The sequence below is a fragment of the Mytilus galloprovincialis genome, chromosome 12, assembly GCF_965363235.1.
Source record: "Mytilus galloprovincialis chromosome 12, xbMytGall1.hap1.1, whole genome shotgun sequence".
Classification (NCBI taxonomy): Eukaryota; Metazoa; Mollusca; class Bivalvia; order Mytilida; family Mytilidae; genus Mytilus; species Mytilus galloprovincialis.
In genome coordinates this window covers 49,409,690-49,436,928 of record NC_134849.1, presented here as the reverse complement: position 1 = coordinate 49,436,928, position 27,239 = coordinate 49,409,690, and the positions used below count along the sequence as shown (strand labels likewise).

The window sequence follows — 27,239 nt, the reverse complement described above, 5'->3', positions numbered from 1 at the left end:
TTTTCTAAATAGAGTTTAAAAGTCATAATTTGAAAAGAAAAAGGTGCCAATGTTAAATGTATATAGAATTTTGAGAATTATTTCCTGCGAGATTTTAAACTGATTATATCTCTGAAACAAGGACACTAACAGTATTCGAATGTATTGCGTTTCATATTTTGTGTTTTAGCTCTGCTAACGGAGGTAAATCAATAAATGCGCTTCCGAAGAACTAAATTCATCAAGTGTTATTCTTATTTAGTTGAAATTCTCCTGTGGAATATTTTTGTCGGTAATCATCACAAGCACTATTTTTCGTGATTAGAGGTCAGTATTTTATTTTAGTAATGCTAACACAAACATTATGAATTCAATTCGAAAATTATCATTACGAGTTTTAAAAAATAACGAAACTCGGATTTACCTTCAACAAGAACGCTCAGTCAACATACTAACGTACCCGGTAGTAAAACTAGTTTAAACAAAACACAGAGAATATGATTTATTAATTACACATATATCTACAAGAAAAATAAATCCTTTCAGTATATATTAAAGTTTTGGACAATATTTATCAGAAGAAAAGGTGTGTATGCCAATGAAATACGAGTTTCCCATGGGTGCAGATTTACTCATTACGGGTCATGGAAAATTGTCACTTGGCTCCCTGCATTGTTAGAATATTAATTGATTATCTTATTGATGAAACATTATAATGTGCAACTCAATTTTTTTCCACGGAACGGGGTTTAGGGTGTATCCGTTTACGCTTTCGTCGATTAATTGCCGCTCCACACAAACACCACCAACAACAAGCTGTTGCTCCGACTAGTGCTGCCGCTCCGCAAACGGAGGCAATCACCAATGGCCATGTTTCTGCATTCTAAAAAAAATTGCTAGTTAATCAAGTTTTTGATATTATTAAAAATCGATTTCTAAACATTTATATGAAATCGTTTAGTTTGTCCATTGACTTCAGAGCTTCTACAGGGTCATTTTCTCGAATGTAATTTTACCGAACGAGACTTCGGACCACAGAATTTGTACTTTCATAGAGCAACATAGCGAATGTCAGTTGTGGAGTATGATCTGCTTACCCTTACGGCGCAAAAGAGATTCGAATCATTTTTGGGTGGTTATAATGTTGTTCTGTCTTTTTATTCTATATAGTTGTTTGCGTACTTGTTTATCGATTCATCGGGGTTTTGGTTTTTTTTTTTGCCATGACATTGTTATAGTGTGCCTCTTGATTGTAATATATCAGTCTGTGTTTATGTAAAGAGAGACATTGCTTTAGAAATGAAGTTACCAGCAAAACAGAATAGCTTGTATTCATTGTAACACCTCAGCAAACAGTGACCTAGCTTTTTGAAATAAAAGTAAGAGCCACATTGTAATTAAATAAACCTTTTAAAAATCACAAACATTACATCCAATGACGACAATTGTATGCACATACCGTATGTTGTTGCTGTGGGCCTGAAATGGAAAAAACATATATATTTTACTTATTTTCATCTTCCTCCTAAAACGCTTTTTTCTCCTAAAGCACAGTCGGGTATTTGATTTAGAATTCTAATCCTTTTCGATAACAGTATTAAATATTGTCGAAATACATACGACAGTTGTAAGCTCGTAAGTGCCTTGACATTGGACAATGCACACAAGTTGTGTTAGTTTACATCATAAAATCTCTGGGGAGATTCAAGTTTAGAAGATATCTTCATTTTATAATTGTTGATAGACTCTTAATGTTGATAAATTGTTGTCATTAAGACTTAACCATTAAGCATTATATCAATTTAATTTGCCCTTCTGTGTTTTTATATTGGACATTAATGAGACATTGACGATGAATGCAAATTCCGATGGCCGGCTGATATATTGTTGAACTGTTCCTGATAAAAATCGTCAAAATTCAAACTTACTATCTGTGTATTTTATTATGATTATTAAATAGTTTGTCTTACAATTCGTCTATAACGAAGGTATTCTGGAATCGTTTGAAATGTTACGAGTTAATACGGTGAAGGAAAACCCCTTATTTTTTAAATGATTCGTACCTATTATCATTAAATTGAACAAACAAAACATTGATTACTATCCATTACTCTTTTCAATATTTGCCTAGATATTGAGTTTTAACAATAGAAAACAAGTGATTGTCTCGTCCCATAATCATTTTTATGCTTACCAAAATTGCATTTTTTCCCGGTATAATTTTGGACACAGGAACAAGAAAATTTGTTGATATCGTTAACACATCTTCCACCGTGTTTACATGGGTTGGAAGCACACTCGTCTATTTCTGTCTCACAGTCAACACCAGTATAGCCTAAATAGGATTAAAAACATCATGAAATTGTTGTTACAGGCAAACCTTAGCTGCAAAATAATGCGTTCCTTTTAACTGAGCGATTATTTCGGCAAGATTTGTAATTTTAAGCTTTTACTCTAAAAACAAATAAAAAAAAATACTTATCCATCATAGCTTCTTTTTTTTTATTGGTATTTAGAATGGTCAATATATCGAAAATATCTTTACAAAATAATGGCATGATCATTATTTTGTGTACTGATACCTGTTGTTGCTGTTTTCTTTAACATGAAGGATGTTTGACAGAAAAAAATATAAAAATAGAATAATATATATATGCTTTTAATGCAATTACTAATGATGCTGATGAACGTATAATATGCGCTCAATTCAATAAAACCAACAACAAAAAAGACATACACACAACGATAAGTAATCAAAACTAAAGGATAAGCTATTACATTAATTAGTTGTTTTTGCTTAGCATCAAATAAGATACTACAAAAGGCCCCTGACCCGATGTAAATATCTTTTATAAACTAACGCCTATCCATAATGTCCTTCATTTGAACAGTTGTTGTGACGTATTTTTTCTTATTTTCTTCATGGCGCCCTTTTATCAATAGGCTCAAATAGCTGAGAAATTCTTTTCAACTATGCACTGACAGAAACAAGGAATTAGTACATTATAATCTTGATAAAAATATTAAAACAAAATCGTACGCACTTGAAATAACAATTAGTTCGCTAAAATGGAATTTCCGTTGAATGATTATAATTAGAAATTTAAACGTCTTTTACAGGACATATATTATTTCCATTCACTAGATACAGATATGCGTTTGTAAGTATACTGATAAGAAACAAATAAAAATTCGATTCGAAGTGTAATAAACTTTTTAAAACACACGAAATAGAAAATAACAACTAGGTAATCTTGTTCGATCACGAGAATCTATGTGCAATTTCACAATTTCCATACTTCAACATTAAAGTCTAGAATAAAATTAATGACTGAAATGTATATTTTGTAAAATTTGTTTCTTCTTTCATTTTCCCTCTATCTTCTATAGTTGTTAACACAATTTAAACAAATAAGTAAAAAAATTCATTCATTTTATAAGAAGTACACTTTCAGATTTCAGATTTCTTTGCCTTTTTTTGAACTAAGTGTAACTGAACATGTTTGCTGTTACTATTTGTCCCCTTACTTCTATGGTTTTGTATAACTGGTAGCCAAAAGGTTTCATCGATGAGTTTGATATCAACTTTCTCTTTAACAAAAACACAAAGTACAGATCAGATAGCACTCACAGAACTAAAAGCTAGTTCAAAGCCAATAGCTACTAAACAAAATCATGTATTTAACACTAAAATATCAATACACGTCCTACATACAATGGCGTTAGTGAAAAAACTCATTAATATTCAAAGAATTGAAGAAAAAAACATGACATTGTGCAATATCAAGATACAGATATCGACAGATGGATTCCCGAGACGTATATAAAATTGTTTTAGACAAAAGTATACATTGAAACTTTTTCATTTGTGACAAGAAACCAGTCAGGTGGCCAATTCAGACTTAATGAATTTTATGCAAACAGATGACCATGTTGACTAAGCAGTTTTTTTTAACTATGTTCATGTAAACATTATAGCTCTCATTTTTCGACTACTGCAGTTTTTCAGTAACACATCTTCTGATATTTCAAAATAAGAAGATATGGCCACCAAGCAGAAACTTTTTTTAAGCAAAAAGATAAAGAGAAATTCTATTCTCTGTGTATATAAGTGCAAACGTACGTTTGACTTCTACATTAGTACCTTTTCACTTAGATGACGGATACTTGGGAAGTCTAATTCAACCATGAACAGTTGACGGGGAAATGTTTCTCTTGCTTGTAAGTAGTATAATGTCATAAAGGTAAATAAACAGATTAAAACTGTTTTGACTTCATGGGTTTGTTTCCGCAGTTAAAACACATAAATATAAAAATAAGGAGGTTTGTTGTGATTACTAATGAGACATGTACCCATCATAGTGCAAATGAAGTGCATATAAAAAGTGGATAGTCGGCTATAAAATACCCCGGAATGAAAAATATTAAGCAATTCAATTGAGGAAAGTAAAGGCCTATTCTTTAATAAAACATTTACGAGAACAATTTATGACAGACATGAACCAACGACAACCTCTGAACTACTGGGACTTGGGAATTTGGACAGGCACAAAGAACATGTGGAGGTGTTCAACATGTTTGCTGGCACGAAACACTTCCATCAAACATGGGACAGTGGATTAACAGAACAGCATAAAACAAACTATAACAATCAGTTGAAATGAGATAGATACAAAGACCAAAACTATTTAGCAAACACACAGACAGGACGTGGCATGAAATTTATTCATTCCTTACAACAAAAGACAAAAGCAAATAAGAAAATCATATATTTAAGACAAAAATTTCAATCCATACAATTGATTTATTGTACAGACCTCTTTACATTTAGAGAAAACATGACCTTGTGCAATGCCAAAATATAAGTATTGATAGATTTTAATTTATGGATAACGTTATAAATATGTTTACCATTAATGTAAAAAGTTAGATGTCAAAGAAAATTGTCTTTGCATAAACCTTATCTACTGTTATATGTATTAATAGGAGAGTAAATATTTGAAGGAATAAAATTAATACATTTTTAGCTTTTGAATTTTTGTTCACCTGACATGCAAGCACATATAAACGCCTTTCCAGTATCTACACATGTACCATTGTTCTTGCATGGAAAATCAGCACATGTCACTCCTGCATAATAAATATGGTTCGATTTAAAATCAAGTATACTCATATAAAGTAATAAAGTATTCCTAATTTGAAAATGAAAAGTTTATGGAGTTCTATTCTAATTTTAATATTTTTCAAGACGAGGAAAGAGGAACAAGATCTAATTTTGTCATTTGTTTACCAGAAAAACATAACTATCTGTGACAGAAATGAAATATATCTAACATAACCTTGGTTTGTATTGGAACTCACCTTTCTTTTCTTTGTAGTTTCCTGCGTTGATTGTTTTTTGTTGTTGACCGTTTTGTCATTAAGTTGTTTATTTTCTTTCGTTAATTGCTTTTGGTCGACAATGGTACATTCTACCTCTTTTACAGTGATAAAAAAGGATATCTACTATCCGTAAAGACTGTTGGTCACAAACTATTGGTTCAGAGCCATGTTGGCATTGTTTTAGATCGGCACTGATATCTTCCCCCTGTTTTACAGTTGATAAGTATAGCAGGATATCTAAAATCCGTAATCTTTTGATTTAAAGCCATGTTTAACATTGTTTTTTTTTTTATTGATACTGGTATCTCCCCTTTGTTTTATTGTTATTAGTTAAAAAAAAAAGGATATCTACTATCCGTAATGTCTTTTGGTTTAAAACCATTGTTTTAAAGCTATGTTTTCATTGTTTTCAATCGACACTGATATCTTCTTCTATATTACAGTGATACTTATATGCTACTTACTATCAGTACAGTCTTTTGGTTTAAAGCCATGTTGACATTTACATGTTGTCCTGTGCCATAGATTGACGCATGTTCCATTGTTTTTACACACAATATGCTTTATGTCACAGTCATTAAAATCTTGAAATAAAAATATAATTTATATATTTTGTTAGTTTAAAACCCTACCCTGACGTATATCATATGATGACTATGTCCTACAGAACTGATGAATTTATAAACAAATAAGGCGAAACACATTTCAACAAATGAAGGAACACATAAGTAACATTTGCTGGTTAATTGCAGTCAGACCTAACTGTAGCTGAAAAAACGTATAAACTACAATCTGCCTTACATGTCGCATAATGTCACGAAGTAGAGATTAAATCCAACCGAATATTTGTCTATTTCAGGCAAAATTGTGAACTTGCTGTCTGGTTGACGATTTAATATAGAAAAATTAGAAAAAAAAAGCATTCAATTGACAAACATAACTGTGTATGTAGTTTGAAGGTCTTAAGCAAATATTTCAACAATAATTGCAGACATTTTAATTTAAGTACTGAGAGCAATGTGTTTTGTGAAAAGATGAATGGAGTTCCCTGCAAGATTTGGCAATAGTCTTTGTCTTTCTTCGAAATGGTTTCGTTTGATAACTTGGAATCCTTTTCATGTTTTATCATATATTAAGTGGTATGAATGTGCTTTTATTTTCAAATTTATAACGTCGTATTAGAACTTTCACTTTAACATTGAAACACATAGATTTTGGACACGTCCTATTTATTGCATATTGAAAATGAAACTCTAAATAGGTTACAGTAGCTTAATATATATATATATTTCTAGAATGCAGATATCTAGGTTACAGTAGCTTAATATATATATATATTTCTAGAATGCAGATATCGTACTGAGTACCCCCGACTCCAAACATTAAGCAAGGTATTGGTTCGCATTAAAAATGCAGTCCCTGTTAACTTAACATTAATTTACGTTTTTTGATTGAGTTAAGCCTTCCAATTGATATTTATCGTGTGTTTTTCTATGTTGTGATGTTATACTATTGTTTCATAAAAAGGGAGAGGGTTTGGTACCATTAAAACCTTTAATCCCGCTCGCTGCAAATGTTTGCACCTGTCCTAAGTCAGGAATCTGATGTACAGTAGTTGTCGTTTGTTTATGTTATTTATACGTGTTTCTCGTTTCTTGGGTTTTTTTTATAGATTATACCGTTGGTTTTCCCGTTTGAATGGTTTTACACTAGTAATTTTGGGGCCTTTTATAGGTTATTGTTCGGTGTGAGCCAAGGCTCCGTGTTGAAGGCCGTACATTGACCTATAAAGATTTACTTTTATAAATTGTTATTTGGATGGAGAGTTGTCGCATTGGCACTCACACCACATCTTTCTATATCTATGAAGCAATTGTTCAATAACTACTAACCAAAAACTCAGGTAATATACTTTTAAGTACTTTGGATTGATTATTATTCGTTGCATACCAATTTTCGTGGGTTTCGTTGGTACAGGTAAACCACGGATTCTAATGCTCAACGAATAACCTATTTTCAATAGGTTTTGTATACAGAGATTGGCAAAACCATGAAATCAAATATCCACGAATATGAAAGTTTTCAGTAATCCACGAAAATTGATACCCACGAAAATAAATGAATCCACAGTATTCAGTTTTTATATTTCAAAAGTATTTTTTATTCAAGAATTGAATGCTTCTTTTTGTAACTTTATTGGGGTGTAAAATCGTTGACCGAAGTACATTTTGTATGAAGCGCGGAAGCGCTTCATTCTTAAAATGTGCGCACGGTCAACGCTTTTACAACCATATGAAGTTACATAAAGAAGCATTCAATACTTATAATTACATTTTTAGCTATGATCATGAAAACACGATTTTTATAATTGTTTTATTTAATTCACCTGTGCACTTTATTGTGAGATCACGTGTTATCATGAATGAAAAGTTTTATTGAGTAATGAAGGAATAACAAGTGATGTGTAGTTAGCCAATCAGAATAAATTTTTACAATGAAACATACATCGAATGAAATTATTCTCTCTTAACAACAAATATGCAATTGTAAACATTCCGTTTTCATATGATATAATGAACTTACCATTTATCAATCCGACTACACATCGTGTATCAGATGTTATTCTAAAAGTAAGAAATGACATATATATATATATAAATATGATGTGTATTCATTGCAAAGATAAGAAACACACACATAGTAAATATAAGGCAAGAAAAGGTCTTTTTGAAATTGAAAAGAGGACAGAACGAGTAAGGTGCTTTAATGATTATAACGAGGACTTTGATCATGTTCTTTTCATTATATTTTATTCTAATTTGACCAAAAAAACCAACACTATAACGATTAAAAAAACACAAATGAGGTCACAAACCAAAAACCAATGCAAACACATCCACCTTAAGGGTATAAAAATTTCTGAAAAAAATAAACTTTTATTTTCCATTAGAATTTTTGTTTGTACCTTAAGTAGTTGTTACTTTATCATATGGTACACAAATTATTCAAAAAAATCAATTCGTGTTGGCCCCATATGACTTTTAAAATGTAGATATCACTGAAAAAGCTCCAAATTATCTCCCTTTGGTGCTAAAATGCCACTTTTTGGCATTAAAATTGAAATATCTTTTTTAACTCATCGGTGACCTATAGTTTTTATTATTATTTTCAAATAAGCTGTACTTTAACTAAACTTTTGTAAAATTTGAGCAATTTCTGTAATAAAGTTTTTTTTTTTATTTCGATATCACCTCTATTTCTCCTATTAGTTCAACAGAAATAAGGTATCTTTACAAAAATGTATGCTTCTTTCAAATGCAGATTGTGAGCGTAAATGAACAGTGACACCATTTTTTTATTTTATTTTTCTATTAAGAATTAAGATAAAGTTCATTTATACAAAAATATTATCTTAGATAAAAAAAATGATAAGAGGAAAACAACAAAACAACAATCAAACAGAAACACTGGACTGCAACACAAACAAACGCTAACATACATATACACATGGGAAAAAGTATTGCAACACCTTGATTTTTTAAACCTTGAAAAATCAGTCTCTTATTTCGGATAGAATATGATAAAATATTTGTAAAAAGATATTAAAACATAGTTAATGATAACGTTGGCATTAAACGAATGAAAAAAAGTATGATTTTTTTTTAATCTAACCACAATTTTGATAACAAAATGAAGTGGTTTTTTTTTGTTTTTTTTTTTACGCATAACAACCTTTACTGTAGTCGAACTCTACAATGTCAGACATTTCAAAATTAATCTTAAGATGATTGTTGACATCATGGTTAATCGGTATACGTTAAAGAATTAGTACTTGGTGCAGCCTCCATTCAAACGGATAACTGCCTCTTAACGTCTTCTGATTCCTGCCACCACTCGACTAATTTGTTCCTGAGGTAACCGCAACCATTCCTGATGAAGGGCATTGATTAATTCATGACGTGTTTGAACTGGGGGTGTCCTTTCTCGCACTTTACGCCCAATAGTGTCCCCTATATGCTTGATATGGTTCACATACGGGTTAAGATCGGGCCAAGGAAGATGAACCGAATTCCTTTGGATCAATGGATCTTCCTCCACGATGCTAATTTCCAACTTTGGCGAGCTCTGCACTACATTGGATACGGGCCACTGTATGTCTGTTCGTAGCAAAGGTCCCCTTCTTATCGCACGATAACCAGTAGCAATGAGTCGATCTCGAAGAGTTCTTGTTTAAAGTCTCCCGTATGGCAACCACTCTCTTTTTAGGGTTGTATTGTTTGCAATGAGTTTCCTTCTGACCAACCTTCATTATGCTAAATTTTCCCTAGCAGATGCTATTGGAGGTATTCTTGATCTCGGAAGGTCTCTAACATCGTTTGTTGCCTGATTTTATTCTCAAAACGACTTATAGTGGAATGGTGATGACCAACAATACGTGCAATTGTCACAGCGATATACCTGCTTCTCTCATGCTGATAATATGCCATCTTGCTGTAGTTAAGAGTTGTGGAAGTTCCATTACAAGTTGTCAATAACATAACTTTATAAACTTGGTTATCTAAAGTGTTGAAAACAATGAGAATAAAAACATCTGTACTATTGTTTACGGGTGCAGTAGCTGCATGTGCAGATAAGAACTTATCAAGTCGATATTTATTGATTAAACTCATGGGAGATTTAAATAATGTTTAACAAGTTCTATTTCAACAAATTATATCACAAAAAAATAAAGAGTGTTTTTTAATTTCAATTTCAATTTGGTGTTGCAATAATTTTTTCCATGGGTATAGAAACGAACTATTTGATAACAACTGTCATATCGCTTATATGACTTAGTACAGGACCTTTTAAAAAAGAAAAAAAATTAGTTGAACCTGGTTTTGAGGCTAGCTAAACCTCTGGCTTATAAGGTAATAGTAACAATACCGCTAATTTAACAATAATACGTAACAGGAATACAGTAAAAGTAAATGCAAGAACACTCTGGACAGAGAAATGCATAAGTAATTAATATGATAGTACATTACGATGTGCTTATACATAAGCCAGTATATAATAACAGATAAGTAAAAGTCTCTGTCCTAATAGAAACATCTTTAGAAATATCACGCGCTCTACAAGTAATTACTTCGTCACACAATAACGAGTAATAAAATTTCCTTGCCAAATCCAAAGTCATCAAATAATATCACATTAGATAATCTCGCTTGCCGAATCCTTAGACATCACACACAATAACGGATTGATAAACACGTCTCTTTTTCACCTTACCACATCACACAATAGCACATCAGTAAAAGTATATTGCATAACGATCACGATATTACACAAAAGACGATTAGTAAAGGTGTCACGTCTAACCCTAAGATATAACCTAAATATAAACCATCGGTTTATGTAAATTATCTTAAATCAATTCATAAACGAATATGAACGTTTGAAACGAAAAAATGCACTACCATTTAAAAGACGATACCGTTGCTGACCAAAACAGAATAGCGACTGAAAAAGAGCGAAAACACAACACAGATATATCTAAAGAAACGCCTTTAGTAATATCATGCTCTTGAAAAACTAGTTCTGATAACATTGAGTGTTGTTTCAAAAATGTTTGTGATAGACTTTGTCAACATTGCCGGATAGATTACTTGGTGGATGATTTGGTAATAAAGAGATAAAAGTCCTCCAATCAGGTTACCAATGCAAGAACAAATGACAACAATATACTTACAACACAGTACTTAGTCATAACATGCTAAAACGTATAACACAAATACTGAACTTAAATGTAAATTCCAAAAGTCGAAGTCTAAAAATCAAAAATGACAAAATCAAAAGTTTTCAGATAACGGAACGAGCTAAATACAACTGTCATATTCCCGACATGGTTCGTGCATTTTCCGAAGATAATAGTGGAAACCTGATTTTATTGATTGCTGAACCTCCCACGTGTATGACAATTTTTTATAGTTCACTTAATATATTTACAAAATTGGTTCAGCAAACAGACATATAAATAAATGTTACAATAATTAGGATCCAGCAGCCAAAAATGAGTAAACATAAATCAAGGATATACAACAAAACTGACTAAGAATTTCAAACATATATACAAATCAAAATAATAGATTGATCGCAAGCCACATTAACATTGTTCTGTCCTTCACATGTACAGTTATATCGGCTTTTGGATCCTCAATGCTCTTCAACTTTGTTCTTGTTTGGCTTTATAAATATTTCGATATGAGCGTCACTGATGAGTCTTATGTAGACGAAACGCGCGTCGGGCGTACTAAATTATAATCCTGGTACCTTTGATAACTATTACTGCGAAGTCGAGTTTAATACAGAAAAAACCTTTTGTAATTCTTGTTAACAATTAGCTTGAAATATTTATAATATATTATTCTATGTGACAAACAGTTAATGATATATATACATGATTGGATGATTAAGTTAAGTCATGCAAATCAAAGTATAGACACACTGAATAACTAATGATTTATAGACACAACGTATAGAAATATCAAGGTTGTTTCGGCTGGAGCGGAAATATAATTAACTGAAAAATATTAATGTTTTCTGTATCAAACAGCAGCTAAATGAGAACTGGTGTGTTCTGAATTGATTGAATGAGTTTATTTGCAATCAATACACATGATGAAGCAATTACAATATATATTGCAAATAAGACACAGCGATAAACAGCATAAAACAACACACATGATACTTTGTAAATTGGTAATATGACATTTCATTATCCTTGTAGACAATTTTAATGTTTGAATTATCGACCACTTTATCGTTGTCTGGATCTGTCGACATAGTTACTACTTCAAAGTTAAGATAAGAAAATCAACTAACTGATACTCGCATAATTAAATTTATGGAAAATGATCTTTATACGGTGTTTTATTTCATTTCTTTTTCTGTATACGATACATCTGAAAAGTATATTCTATGGTAATTTCCTTGACAAAAATCTATGAAAGTTTAATTGAATTCTAATAAGGAGGAGTTGTGGGTATAATTTTTTTAAATATCTGCTTCCCCAGATAAAGCAACGAGAATGTGTAGGATTTGCTTAGGGAAAACCCCAAAAAATATTTCTGAAAAAAAACAAGAGGTTCACATAGATAATATTTTGTAAACATTTTAGCATAATTCATTAAATTCTGTACAAAAAACAAAAATGAAGTAGGAGACCCGGATACAATTGTAATCTGTATTGTGCATATAGAATAAAGCCCATGTCACGGTTAAGTGATCCAAATAATTATGATGAAGAAACAAAACTAAAGATTGAAAAATCATCGTTTGAGAAATATTTTTTTTAAAGATCAGTAGCGGATAAAACAAAAGTGCGACAGGTGAAATCACAGACAGACTACCCTTTTTAATATATTCCACAAATAGAAAGTGGTATGGATTAAACAAAGGAGTCAGTCTGGGAGGTTATCTGTCAAGTACTCATATAGTTTTAACAACTAAAAAGTGGGGGGAAATATTGTCAACTCGTCATTGGTATCAGGCTTAAACGTTTGAACGCTATACTTGCGTTCTGTGTAATAGACTCATCAGTGACCACTTGATTCAAAAATATTGAGAAGTGCAAAAAAGAACGAAGTTGAAAAGCATTAAGTTGAAATTTGTATAATTTAGTGTGTTCAATTATCAATTTCACTCAGATTTATTGGCTGCAAGTGTCTGTATATCATTTGTAGGCAAACATACTTATGGTGTGGAAAAACTATATGTCCTTCAAGATTTCAATTGATAGTTTCATGCATTTTGGCATTTTAATAGATCTTGTATTGCTGTTTACAGTCTACCTTTTATAGCGATTTTAGATTCGTTGAAAAATTTGGTCTTTAAAGGCAGTAATAATCTGTAGATTATATGCCATGGCTGACATTCGCAAGTAATTCCCAATTCTGATTTTCTGTATCGATTATGGTTTTCAAGATGTTAGAATGTGACTGGCATTTTACCGTCATATTTCATGTTGTGACATGATTATCATGTTTGATAATTGACCATAAGCAATTCCATTTCAACTGGTTGAAAAGTTTCAATGGAAAATCTCTGAAGAAGTTAACAGACGATGAACTAACTACAAACGCTAGTCGTTATCAAAAGCTCATAAAAGCGGTCAGCCAGGTGCAGTATAAAGTCACAACTAGAAGCGTATGTGCTCTCATGATGTTTTTGCGAAAGTAAAGTGCAAATAAATGTTCCAAAAACTATTCTATGATAAGATACAGAAACCTTACCCATTATCAAGTTTTCCCCATACACACATTATATTATCAGCTGACTGCTCACGAGGTGGATTCCAGCTTATATAGATTCTTGAAACATTATTTCTGAGTTTATCGTCTTTCAACAATTCCACTTGCATCCCTGCTGGAAGACTTGCCATAAATTCCACTGAACTAAAAAACATCATTTATATATAATGTGTTTGGCAGAAAATCTTTAACGCTTTTACATTTATTTTCATTTTTTTATTATGAAAGTCAATTAAACAAAAATCAAAACATGTACCTTCATGTTACAAAACATGTATATCTGATAGATTCGATCGAGGTTTATACCAGGTAATAGTTTAATGGTTATCAAAGGTACCAAGCTTATAATTCAATACGCCAGACGCGCGTTTCGTCTAAATAAAATTCATCTGTTACGCTCAGATAGAAAAAAAGTAAAAAATCCAAACAAGTACAAAGTTGAAGAGTATTGGGGAAACAAAATTCCATATAATTGTGCTAAATAGAGCTAAGGTAATCTATGCCTGGGATAAGAAAATCCTTAGTATTTCGAATAACTCATACTTTTGCAAACAGTAAATTTATTATTTTTAAAAATGACCATATAATTGATATTCCGCGAAAAAGAAGACGTAGATACACTTTCCGAATGGATTACGGTCATGAGGTCGTTGATGAAAATCAGAATTAAGAAACTAAATGGGTATATCATTACCCATGCTACGTCAATCATTCAAAGACCATAGTTTTGCGAAACATTTGTCCTACCTCTATGGAAAATATTTTTTTGTTCCCGGAAATAAAGCCCCAAATTAAATCGTTTTTGGGTGTAAATTACATTACATAAACTGCTTGATAAATGAAATAGGCATTGACGAATGAAAATTCACTTGGGAACTCAACATATACACAGCACTTACTAAAGAGAAAATCCTGGTTAATCATAGGTCTGTTCTATGTTCCTTTGGAATTTCAACCAAACATGAAGAACTAGATCTTGCATCGCTGTATTGGAAATCTAAACTACATAAGTGTCCCTACAAACAACGGTATACACCTGGGTCTTCCAAGTGCTCCACAAAACCTCTTTCTAAATTATTAACATCAATGGTATCAGCAATCAAAGCTTCAAAGCTATTGTTAAACTGCCTATTTAAGAGGTGGCGTAAATCAGATGTGCATACTAAAAATTCCAAAGATCTTAAATTGTACATACAAGCTAAGACTCTTCCATCTCATAGTATTAAAACATATGACTTTTCAACACTTTATATACAAGTATTCCCCCATTCAAAACTACAAGACAAATTCAAAGAGTTGGTATAGCTTTGTTTCATAAAACATAATAGCCAACGTTGATACAAGTATCTTGCCTAAGGGAGGGATAAATCCTACTTTGTAAAATATGTCTCTGATTCAGGCAAAAAAGTATCTGAAACTGACATTTCAAGGCGCTTGATTTCTTGATTGATAACAAATTTGTTACGTTTTGAGGACGTGTTTTTAAACAAAGAGTCGACATTCCCATGGGAACCAACTATGTCCCTCTTCTTGTCGACTTGTTCCTTTAATCTTATGAGGTTGATTTCATAAAGGAACCTTTTAAGAAGAAAGAAAAGAAGTTAGCATTATCCTTTAAAATTACTTTTCGCTAGACAGATGATGGTCTCTACTAAATAATTCAAAATTTGTTGAATATAGTGAACACATCTATCCCATCGAACTAGAGATAAGGGATACATCAGATACAGTTAAGTCTGTCTCATATCTTGTCTTGCAACTAGAAATTGACAATGAGGGTCGGTTGAAAACAAAACTTTACGACAAAAGAGATGATTTCAGCTTCCCAATTGTGAACTTTCCATTTCTATGTAGCATCTTTTCAGCAGCGCCTGTATACGGAGTATATATCCCCTAATTAATACGATATTCCCGGAATTGTATTCCCTATCATGGTTACCTTGATAGAGGGTTGCTTCTCACAAGGAAGGTATTAAAAACCAATAGTTCTAAATGTTGAAGTTAAAATCATTCCTTCGTATATTTTACTGACGCCATCACGACTTCATTGACCGTTATGGAATATCCGTTTCACAGATGACAGCGGGTATATTCCTTATGTCGTAACTACAAACTCATTCCCTTTTCACGAATGTGATCCGCCGAATTGGACTTATTATTGAATTTGTACAAAATGAGCAACGTGATGGGTGCCACATGTGGAGCAGAATCTGCTTGCGAAGAAATTGAGATCATTCCCAGTTTTTGGTGAAGTTCGTGTTGCTAAGTCTTTATTTTCTATGTTGTATTTTGTGTCCTATTGTTTATCTGTCTTTTTTTCTTATTTAACCATGGCATTGTAAGTTTATTTTCGATTTATGAGTTTAACTCTCCTCTGGTATCTTCCGACCCTTCACGAAAGTCAAAAGAATCCCACTGCTGAAAAGTTACATTGTCAACAATGTTTCGCACATCATTCACAACTTCAGTATGTTTTGACAAAAAAATCGACCGATATAATCCCAATTGAAGATTAAAGAAATGCCGTTAGTTGTCATGGAATTAAAAATAGTACAAGTAATAACGTGTTCATTTTTTGGATTGCATAATGTTTGGCCTTCACAGAGGTAAAATAAATTAAATGTAATGGTAAAATCGTATTTAACCATATATCATGGGATTCACGGGGTGTGTGCTATCAATGAATAACATTTCTGATTTTCAAAAGTAACTTCAATTTGACAGAAGTATGTAACATTGTGAAGCAATTTTAGATATAACAGAAAAAGAAACTGCGAGTAATGGTACAAACTAAACCATACAAAACACGTTTTTAACTCTATGCCTTGAAAAAGGTATTTTACACAAGACAGTGTCTATAACCGGTTAATATGGACACGGCATATTTTGGTAGATATACTTATCTAACCTCCTATACATTTCTAGGAATATGATTGGTTAAAAGCGTCATTGTGGAGACCGTGTATAATTCATATTAGGTTAGTAGGGAGGCGGGGCTTATTTCATACACGGTTAGTAGTGGTGCTACGTTCCTTTATATTCCATATTAGGTAAGATGGGAGACGGGGCTTATTTCATACACGGTTAGTAGTGGTGTTAATTCCCTTTATCAAAACAAAACGGTACTGAGAAAAAATCTGAAAGGTTTCAACAGACGAAGAAATTATGATTAAGATGAAAATAAATTCGTAAAACACATTTAAACCTAACAAGTTGTTATTGTTGGCATCTGTTTTTGTAGGATCAATGGAAGTAGCTAGTTTCTTAATGCTAACAGTATTGAAGACTTGCTCACTTTGGCCCAAGACCACAATTAATGACTCCGCTTTTCGTTGACCCCGCTTTTCGTATAGTTCCCTTTAAATTATAGTGCATTTTTTCTTTCTTTTTTTCTTTCCCTTTCTCATTCATTTCTTAGCTTTTCTGGGGTGGAAATAAAAGAAGAGAGCTGAAATAAACTTTTGGATGTTTTATTTTAACTGATTTTGATAAGGAAAGAGTGATTAGACCAGGTGCAAAAAGGTAATATTTACACTTTTCGGAACATCTCTTGACTTGCCTATAGGGGTATGGATGTGTATTGGCCAAATTTGTATGATGTAAACATGCAATTTTTCTGAAAATTGCATATATTTTGGGACTTATTGTACATTACATACACTAAAAAATAGACAAAAAGAATAGGCAAATTTTTTTTGATGCAACTAAACGTTATAAAAAAATGATAGAGGAATTAATTGTGGTCTCGGGCCCTTTGATAGGTCACTAGTTTAAATTTCACACGTTAAGATAGTCGTATTAAAGATAAATACGTTATATAGTGTGCTAGTGCCGTAATACAGTATATATGGGGTCAGTAAATTCCATATGGGGATTCGAGCTTCACCCCATATGGAATTTAATGACCCCATATATACCGTTTTATGTCACTAGCACACTATGTAACTAATAATATTTGTAATGGACAGGATAGAAAATATTATTAGTTAAGACGTCCATCAAAGGAACTATTCATTTAAAATCTATCCGATTCATTATGGCAAACAACTTTTAAAAAAGGAGCTGTTACGATACAAACACTATTTGAAACATTTGTTTCTGTTCCATACCTTATCGTTTGAAACATTTGAGACGCCATCATGACTTGGTTGAATGTTATACGTTTATTTGTGTCACAGATGACCATAAATATTTTCTACTTGTCGAAACCACAAACAAGTATACCCTCTTTTCCTCGATGTAGACATCACCAATTGCAGCTTATCACTTACAAACTAATTATGTATGAGGGGTTTATGTGTCAAAGATGTTTTAACGGTGGTAAAAATTTAAAAAACAACACGTTTAATAATTTCTTGCTTCCGAAGCGTTTTTCTTGATTTACCTTTATCAGGAACGTTCAAAGCCAAACATTTGAATTCCGAAGATGTATAAGTACCGAAAATCGTTTAAGAGCTATATGTCAAAAATAACTAAAACAAAATAGCCAAATTCATCTAAAGCCAACTTTGCCTGAGGGAGTTGAAACCTTAGTTTCATAATAATTTCAAAATTTATAAACGGACAATTTTAGTTAAGTTTGTTAAATCATGTCAGTACCGAAGCACTTGCTACTGAGCTGATGATACCCTCGGGGACTGATAGTCCACCAGTAGAGGTATTGACCCAGTGATGTAAAAAATTGAAAACAACACGTTTAATAATTTATTGCTTCCGAAACGCTTTTCTGGATTTACCTTCATCAGGAACGCTCAAAGCAAACATTTGAATTCCGAAGATGTATAAGTACCGAAAATCAATTAAGAGCTATATGTAAAAAAAAAAACTAAAATAAATAGCCAAATTCATCTAAAGCCAACTTTGCCTGAGGGAGTTGAAACCTTAGTTTTATAATAATTTCAAAATTCATAAACGGACAATTTTTGTAAAGTTTGTTAAATCATGTCGGCACCGAAGCACTAAGTACTGAGCTGATGATAACCCCGAAAACTGATAGTCCACCAGCAGAGGTATGGACCCAGTGATAATAAAAATTGAAAACATGTTTAATAATTTTTTGATTCCGAAGCGCTTTTCTGGATTTACCTTCATCAGGAACACTCAAAGCCAAACATTTGAATTCCGAAGATGTATAAGAACGGAAAATCGTTTAAGAGTTATATGTAAAAAATAACTAAATTAAATAGCCAATTTCATCTAAAGCCAACTTTGCCTGAGGGAGTTGAAACCTTAGTTTTATAATAATTTCAAAATCTATAAACGGACAATTTTTGTTAAGTTTGTTAAATCATGTCAGTACCGAAGCACTGACTACTGAGCTGATGATACCCTCCGGGACTGATAGTCCACCAGCAGAGGTATCGAATCCAGTGATGTTAAAAACTGAAAACAACACGTTCAATAATTTCTTGTGTCCGAAGCGCTTTTCTGGATTAACCTTCACCTGGAACGCTCAAAGCCAAACATTTTAATTCCGAAGATGTATAAGTACCGAAAATCGTTTAAGAGCTATATGTAAAAAATACCGAAAATAAATAGCCAATTTCATCTAAAGCCAATCTGCAACTTTATAATAGTCGTCTGGTATGAACATTTTACCGATTATGTCATATTCCTTATCGTGACATTTGATTTAGTCAGATATAAATGGTTAATCGCGCTGCATTTTTCGCGCCTGTTCGGAACCTCTACCTTTTGTTCGTCTTGGTGGGTTTTATTTTTTTCTGGTTCATTGGTATGTTTCTGAGTTTAGTGTGGCGTCCACTAGTAAACATTACGGGCTAGGGGCCAGATGAATCCCACCTACTGTATGTGTGCGGATTTTTTTTTGTTTGGCAGCGTTGAAGACCATTGGTGGCTTTGGGGTGATGTCTACTTTTGGTCGAATTGTTGTCTCTTTGAAATATTCCTTGTTTCCATTCCCTATACTAATACATAAGTAGCATGTAAGAGAACGTGCCTAGTGTCTCAATTCGTTTATAGTGAATGTGATTTCCTCGGATTTCATTTATTTATTTGGTTGTTGTGGTCCAGTTGGATTGGCTACTTTCGATTATTGATATGCTGATTTTGTTTGTTCAGTTTCTATAAATACATCATAGTAAAAATCAGACTAATATTAATTATATTTTGATTTTTATAACTGAAACTTACTTTGACAGTTTACTTTCCACGTAAACACCATTTCTGAACTTTCCATATTTTATGAAACCAGGATATGATATACGATGTCCATCCTCAAGCGTTGGATATGCAAATGTCATGTCTGTATTGTCGCAACTACTCGGATTATCAATCACTTTCACGGTAAACTAGAAAAAAAGTTATACAGGTATGAAACAGTCGTGATAAGATTGTCCGAGAAAGAAAGCTTAAAACTTTTTTCAAATTTAGATTTCAGATTTTGTCGCTATTTCTATCATTACGACAAGTGATCTTGAGAGAAAAAATCATATCGTGAATAATAAAGAAATAAACAATCTGGTCTAATTTTCATATAGGATGGACATACTTTTGTCTTCATTAAGAAACTCTGTTATTTTCAATCAATAATACAAAATATATACATAGTATTAGTCCACAAACCTGCAGAGGTATTTTACTGATACTGTGGCGTGGGGTTACAGTGTCATTTCCGATTTTTATTGTATAGGTTGGATAATCTTCTATCATGAGGGTTACACGGTATGATTCTCCAGCTTTGTATCCATTCATTGTAGTTGCATCGATGATGAGTTGTCCTAGAGTCTATAATAAATAGAGCAGCCAGGTTGATAATACATGTATAGCGCTATTAAAGGAGTGTTTTCACATTATTCCTGTTTTATTTGCATGTCCAGTCGCATTATGTCAAAGTTATCTGTAATGGCTTGAAGCGTAGTAAGTCATTAGTTTATCATTCATATTACGTCTTTGATGAATATGATGTATTCAATAATTGCTTTATGCTAAATGTGCTACGTAACTCACGAACTTAGTTATATAAAAAAGAACTGAATAATTGGCCAATCATACCACATCTTCTTTTTTACAATTATATTGTTTTAAAATCAAATTTTGTTTAAAAAGATATGATTTTTGGGGGCTTTATTTACAATATTGGTGCACTATTTGTTAATGTAAAAAATTTGTTCTTATAATACTTTGTATTTACATGGATGTGAAGTTAGCAGTTTACGTAGGAAATCGTTTTATGATCCCTTCAAGTTGTCTAAACCCTTATCAATGATTATGTAAGTTTCATATTTGTTTTTATGTAATATAGATATTTTATCAATAAAACGACATCGAAACTGTACTTTTATATCTAATATTTCTTAAATCGAAAACAAAAACCGATTACTCTAGAAACAGTTAGAAATATAAGTATATTATGAAAGTCCCCCAAAAAGAAATATCTAGTGAAAACCTACCTGGGACCGATTAAATATTATATATAAAATTACATGTTAAAACTATATTACATAAAGACAAATATGCAACTTATATAAGGGTTTATATTTGAGGACAACGAGAATATACGACGGATTAAAGGAGACATTAAATGATTTCCTTCGTATCTTTTCACATCTCTTTACTAAAAAATCAACCAACAATCAATCAATCTAAAAATCATACTTTGAATGTTATCAAAAATTAGAGTTTTCTATGATTTTCAACTAAATTTGAATATCGAATCGACTGCTAGCAGCTGGTTGGATATTGGATATTGAATATCGAATAACGAACCGGATGTTAACTTCACATTTGTATTTACTACCTTTTCAGAAGTGAAGACATTTGATATTATTCAGGAAAGTCCGTATTCTATTTTTGGTTAGTATGTTGGTCTTAATGTTATCCCTATCTTTCCCTAAAGTATGTGGTGGGTCAATCATGTGTTATTCAAAATCTAAATTCCATATTCAAAATCTAAATTCTAAAACTATAAATTCAATTTCTAAGTCCTCTATCTGATAAAATAGGCTATATACGAATCTACAAAGCCAATGAAGTGTCCTCAGATTATAAGTTAAATGTCCGAATATAAAAAAAAGTTGTCTTTTACTTAAAAAATATGCTTATGCATGAATGTTGAAGACCTTAATGTGACAGCATCTCACTGGTCTTATTTATAATGTACCTTTCTTAATTTCTCTATTGATTAATAAATGGTTTCAAATTCCTAACGCGATTGCTAATGCCATTGTGTCCCGTTTTCGAAAGTAGCTATAGTTAATGTAAAATCGTCCTTCTAGTAAAACATCGATGAATTATTCTCCGACAAAAATGTGTTTGTACACTAAATCCAGATACTCAAAACCAAACTCTAGGACATTCATACATACAAATGTAATTAAAGAAAAGATCGTTGACGTACATCAATTACAACAACTGAGTTAAATGGTGATACAGTACTTTACCTCATAAAGTATTAACAGTACTTTACCTCACAAGGTATTAACAATGAAACGGTTTCCTTCATTGCATAAGGATTCAAACAAATTTAGTTTTTATGGCTGCATCCAGTGAGTGGTCGACTAAAGAGAGTTGTGATTATTTGCCCGTTTTGATTGCACCATTCGTTACTCGATATAAAATCACATCAAAATAAACATATACATACTGGTTTTAGTATGAACTTTGGAAGTGAAGTACAGGCCCCTCCACATTCATCTGGATAAGCTTCTCTTGCTTGTAAATTATCACCATCAGGATCTTCTACTGGTAGTGTAATTGTTGTTGGACATCCGAAAGGAATTCTATAACGATTTTAATTATTTCGATTTAACTTTCATAAGTTTATTAAATTAGTATAACATTTGTTATCTTTCCTATATTGCAAATTCGGATTTCAAAATATATCGAATCAAATTGTTACAAAATGGATATACCTAATTCGTAAAGGGGATGGTTGATGTTGGAGGGATAGGGTTTTTAATTATAGGCTTTAAAAATTGTTTCAATTTTGTACACTGAGGTTAACTGCATTTTGTTATGCATTAATTTTTATACTGGCTTGAGCAATATATTTTTTTCAGTTTTACAAGGCCAAGATTATAACTTCGTAGATCGCACCTCAGAATGGAAATGGGGAATGTGTCAAAGAGACAACAACCCGACCAAAGAACAGATTTCAGCCGAAGGTCACCAATGGGTCTTCAATGAATAGATATGATGCAGTATGTCAAAAAATTATAGTCGTGTTTCTTCAATTTGTAAATGATATAGTAAGCTTTCATATAACTACACATTTAAAATAGAGTTTGCACTTTATTATTTAACAGACTAAGCTAGACAACTCAACATTATTTGAGTTTAACTGTGCTTTGGATATTCAGTAATATTGTTTACCCTACGGTAGGTTGAACTGCTGCCACAGGACTAGCGTTTGGTAGAGTACTATCATTCCGTACCCTCAGATCTATTGTTGTAACAAGTCTTCCGGGACCAGATGCTGGAACTGCCCATTGAATACCGTCTAGCCTATACGAGAAAAGTATGAGAATTGTTGATTATTGTTCCTACTGTGTATCTGTGAGTGTTAACTACAAATGTATTTGTATAGTTTCCTATGTGCATCATCATCATCATCATCATCATCATCATCATCATCATCATCATCATCATCATCATCATCATCATCATCATCATCATCATCATCATCATCATCATCATCATCATCATCATCATCATCATCATCATCATCATCATCATCATCATCATCATCATCATCATCATCATCATCATCATCATCATCATCATCATCATCATCATCATCATCATCGTAATCGGCATTGTTGTCTTTATTCATTGTGAAAGTCGTTTGTTTTTGAAAAAAAAAACTTTACAAGTATGGACTATCTACCGTGATAAAAACTTTCTAGTCCATTAGTTGACTTGATAAACTTTGTGTTACACTTCAAACCAGTAAAATATGTGTAAATTCTAATTTCAGCGTAAGAAAGATCATAGATGTAGAAACACAAATTGATAATGCGATGGCTTAAGGTGGTATGGGAGTCTAAAATGAAAATGATAGAATTTGTTCATACTTTGCCAAACCGTTGTATCTATAATAAAAATTATAGGTCACCGCGCATTTTCTCAAGCTACAGGACGGGACAAAATGACACATTTTGTATGGATTATACAGGAAAAAACACCATTTTGTGATTAGAAACTAAACAAAATGATAGAATTGTGAAATACTTCAGGAAAAGATAGCTTTCAGACACTCTTTGAGAATATCAAAAGAAAATATAGGGTCACCGTACGTTTTTTCCGGCTAAAATACAAAATAGGAAAATTCCTATATATCAATGTTATATTAGATGTTATATTCTTATAAATTGGTACTTTTGAATGAAAATGTACATTATGTAAACATCTGCATTCCTGCATCAAATTTTGCTAACTTGATGGAAAATCTGGACCTTTGATTCTCTGTTTTTTACAATCCAAGATGGACGAAGACACCCATACCACCTTAAAACATTAAAAGCGACCAAATAACTGTACAAAAAGAACGAAGCCTACTACAAACCGGGGGTGATCTCGTGTGCCCCGGAGGGAGAGCAGATCCTGCTATATATGTGACATCCGTCGTGTTACTCATATAAATAATATGTTGACAAAGTATATCAAATGATAAGCCATTACCCAATAGCGGAGCCTGTAATTCAGTGAATGTCATTTCTTGCTGTATTAAATATTTGTTTTCGTTATATATATTTTTTACATTGATTAGGCCGTTAGTTTTCTCTCATGCTTGAATTGTTTTACATTTGGGATTTCGGGGCCGTTTATAGCTGACTATGCGGTATGGGCTTTGCTCATTGTAAAAGGCCGTACGGTAAATTATAGCTGTTAACGTCTGTGTCATTGTGGAAAGTTGTCTCATTGGCAATCATCTGTATCATGGACAAATATTTTTGTGTTTCAAAGCCTTTTTTCATTTGGTGTTCCAATAGAATAATTTGGAAAATATGGTTACAAGCTTGTACACAGGAAAAAATAGTGTGACAATTTGAGTGATCAAGTTAATTCCAATGATGGTTATTTTCTTATATGCAATGAAACGTTGTGTGAAATTTTGTCTATAGTACTAAACAGGATAATTAACGCCAAGTATTCTTATCTGAAACAAAGATGAATTCTGAACAATTTATTTGAAAAGTGCGAATTGAACAAAGACTATTATGGGAACATCAATGGTGGTATTACACCTGTTAATATGAAGAAACGGAATTAGTTCAAATAAAATTTAACACAAATAAAAAAATTTAAAACATACCGAACAGTATATCTGTTTGTTCCAGGATTAATGTGAAAAAAATGATTTTCGCCTTGTTCCCAGCCTGCTGACTGTTCACTAAATGATGTTAAAATGGTGTTAATATCTGATAAAGTCATTGCTGGATTACAACCGGAGATACATTTCCATTGCATTGATGATAATGATGGCGGAACGGTTCCTTTTATGTACAAGTTACTAAAAGAACAGTTGTGGCCACACGGGCCTGTGCCCTTTTCCCATGTTAATCGATAAGTAAATCTGACCTAAAAAAAAGATATATTAATTGTCACCTTTTGCAAATTGGAATCCGCTAAAAACCTTTAAAAAAATATGTATGAGGCTACGATTTTACACATGATACGAGATTGCTATGAAATAAAATGAAATGTTTTAAAGATATTTGTCATTTTACGTGACGTCCACTTCGGCAAGGTGCGTTCGGGACTTAACTCGAATAATTCTGCGCCCTCTAGCGGCATATAGCCTATCGAGGTTAATGTAGCAATCGGAGATTAGACGGATATCAGCGGAATATAACGACTGACATTATTCGGGTTATTCGGGACTCCGATCTTAATTTACTAGAATTGACAAATTCCCTGTCAAAAATCGATTGTTGTCTCCATGAAGTCTGGCGTTTTCTTCAATTAAAACTGCTTGAATTACCCTAGCCTATGAAAATAAAAAGATGTGGTAAATTTGCCAATGAGACAAGTCTCCACCAGAGACAAATTGACAGAGAGTTTATTTTGCAGGCATTGCTTTTTAAGAGACCAGATCTTCTTGAAAAATATGTTTGCTTTGAAAATTTTAAATTTGATCCCTTGATTTGTTTTAGGAAAGTTCAAATTCTCATATTTCAGAAGTAAATAACTTCAATAAATTAAGTTGGTCATATGTACAATTAAAAAAAAAGCACTTTATATATTCTTGCATTACGTACTCTTGATCCTCATTTGAAATTGTATAATTTTAAGAAAGTAATTTAAAAGCAGGTCAATAATTACGTTAAACAGTGACTTTAGAATTCCTGCAGACAATCGGTGTTAGTGCATTCGTTCATACGTGTATAAAATAAAATCACCGTTTTTTTTGCAAAACCCAATTTAATTCTTAAATTTCAAAATAGAAGTAAAAATCAGAAAAATTCTACCTGGTTACTATGTGGCCACTTTAACCAACTAATGCTTCCTCCTAGATAAGCTTGGTTTGAAACAGAAATGAGACTAATAGCAATAGATATCCTTAAATGCAAAAACATTTTCCAGTTCTCAATCTGAAGTGTAGACCATTGACATTAACACTGTACGACAAATACGTTCATTTAAGTTTTGCACTAAGCTTTATCATACAAAACAAGGATTTAGGAATATTAATCCCTGTAAATTGAAAGTTTTTCAAGTTATCAGTTTCTACCGATGTCATCAATTACACGAAAACCAACTTACTGTCCATTTCTAACCTTTAAAATTAAACTGACATTCTTAATACACTGAGATTAAACCATAATATATCATACGCCGCCTTATCACAGAAAATGAAAAAAATTAATAATTTTTGAAATATCACTACAGATATTTAAATTGATATTGGTTAAAAATCAAAATTATTTTATGAGGAAATAAAAATATTTGTAATTGTACTGGGTGCTATATGTACAGATCTGACTATATATACTAGGAGTTTTGAAATGATTTAATCAAATGCCTTCCTAGTGTTATTAAATTTCAAAACATTTCCCCTCCCCTCATCATTTCCTCAAAGAGTATAATTATGTTTTAAATATAAAATGAAATCATTCGTTGTTTATAAGTCGAAGTTATGTCCACTACAAAAAAATAACTTGAAAATAAAGAACAATGTTTGACGAAGTATTAAAATCTACAATAATTGACCATTTTTATGTTTAATTTTAACGATTAATACCGTTATTAACCTTAGTATATCCCAAATTCAATTTTGTGAACAACTTTTAATCTAAAAGACTTATTTGAATGTAAAGGCTTCAGAGACTACAAAGATACAGGTATAGATAGATTGTTTATGACGTCTTTACATTAATTCCGTTGCATGAAGTTGGATTTGTACTGATTGAACTAGATTTGAAGTAGATGTCAGTATATGCTCTCTCAAACCGTACTTAGTGTCTTATTGTTTTTGGGATGTACAATTACCCAGCCATTTCCACTCTGTGTTTTTAAATAAACTTCCTTAAAAGGTTACCAATTCTCAATCAAAATTCTAAGATCGAAATTACAGTGTTGAAATGGTAACCTTTTGAAGAAGTTTATTTAAAGGAATGATACATT

General features: G+C 32.1%; 1 protein-coding gene across 2 annotated transcripts; it reads right to left on the bottom strand.

Moving 5' to 3' along the window:
• Nucleotides 1-466: 466 nt before the first annotated feature.
• LOC143055416 (uncharacterized) lies at nt 467-26,220 on the bottom strand. Of its 2 annotated transcripts, XM_076228557.1 has the most exons (13): nt 26,084-26,220; nt 24,928-25,193; nt 22,986-23,117; nt 22,258-22,393; nt 20,238-20,399; nt 19,806-19,963; nt 13,635-13,796; nt 7,945-7,985; nt 5,826-5,945; nt 5,026-5,109; nt 2,174-2,314; nt 1,439-1,458; nt 467-862 (listed from the first exon to the last, which is right to left on the bottom strand). In XM_076228557.1, exons 1-13 carry the CDS (start codon nt 26,189-26,191, stop codon nt 704-706), a joined length of 1,689 nt encoding a protein of 562 aa, XP_076084672.1. In that variant the 5' UTR covers nt 26,192-26,220; the 3' UTR covers nt 467-703. The 2 variants fall into 2 exon arrangements, with proteins under 2 accessions (XP_076084672.1, XP_076084673.1); XM_076228558.1 differs by lacking the exon at nt 5,026-5,109.
• Between the last annotated feature and the right edge of the window lie 1,019 nt (nt 26,221-27,239).

Coding starts and splice junctions, on each gene's coding strand:
- LOC143055416 (XM_076228557.1), bottom strand. CDS start 26,191: ATGTTTTTGCATTTAAGGATATCTATTGCTATTAGTCTCATTTCTGTT. Junction 22,394..22,985: donor GCAGTTCAACCTACCGTAGG/GTAAACAATATT, acceptor AAATCGTTATAG/AATTCCTTTCGGATGTCCAA. Junction 2,315..5,025: donor TATATGTGCTTGCATGTCAG/GTGAACAAAAAT, acceptor AATCCTATTTAG/GCTATACTGGTGTTGACTGT.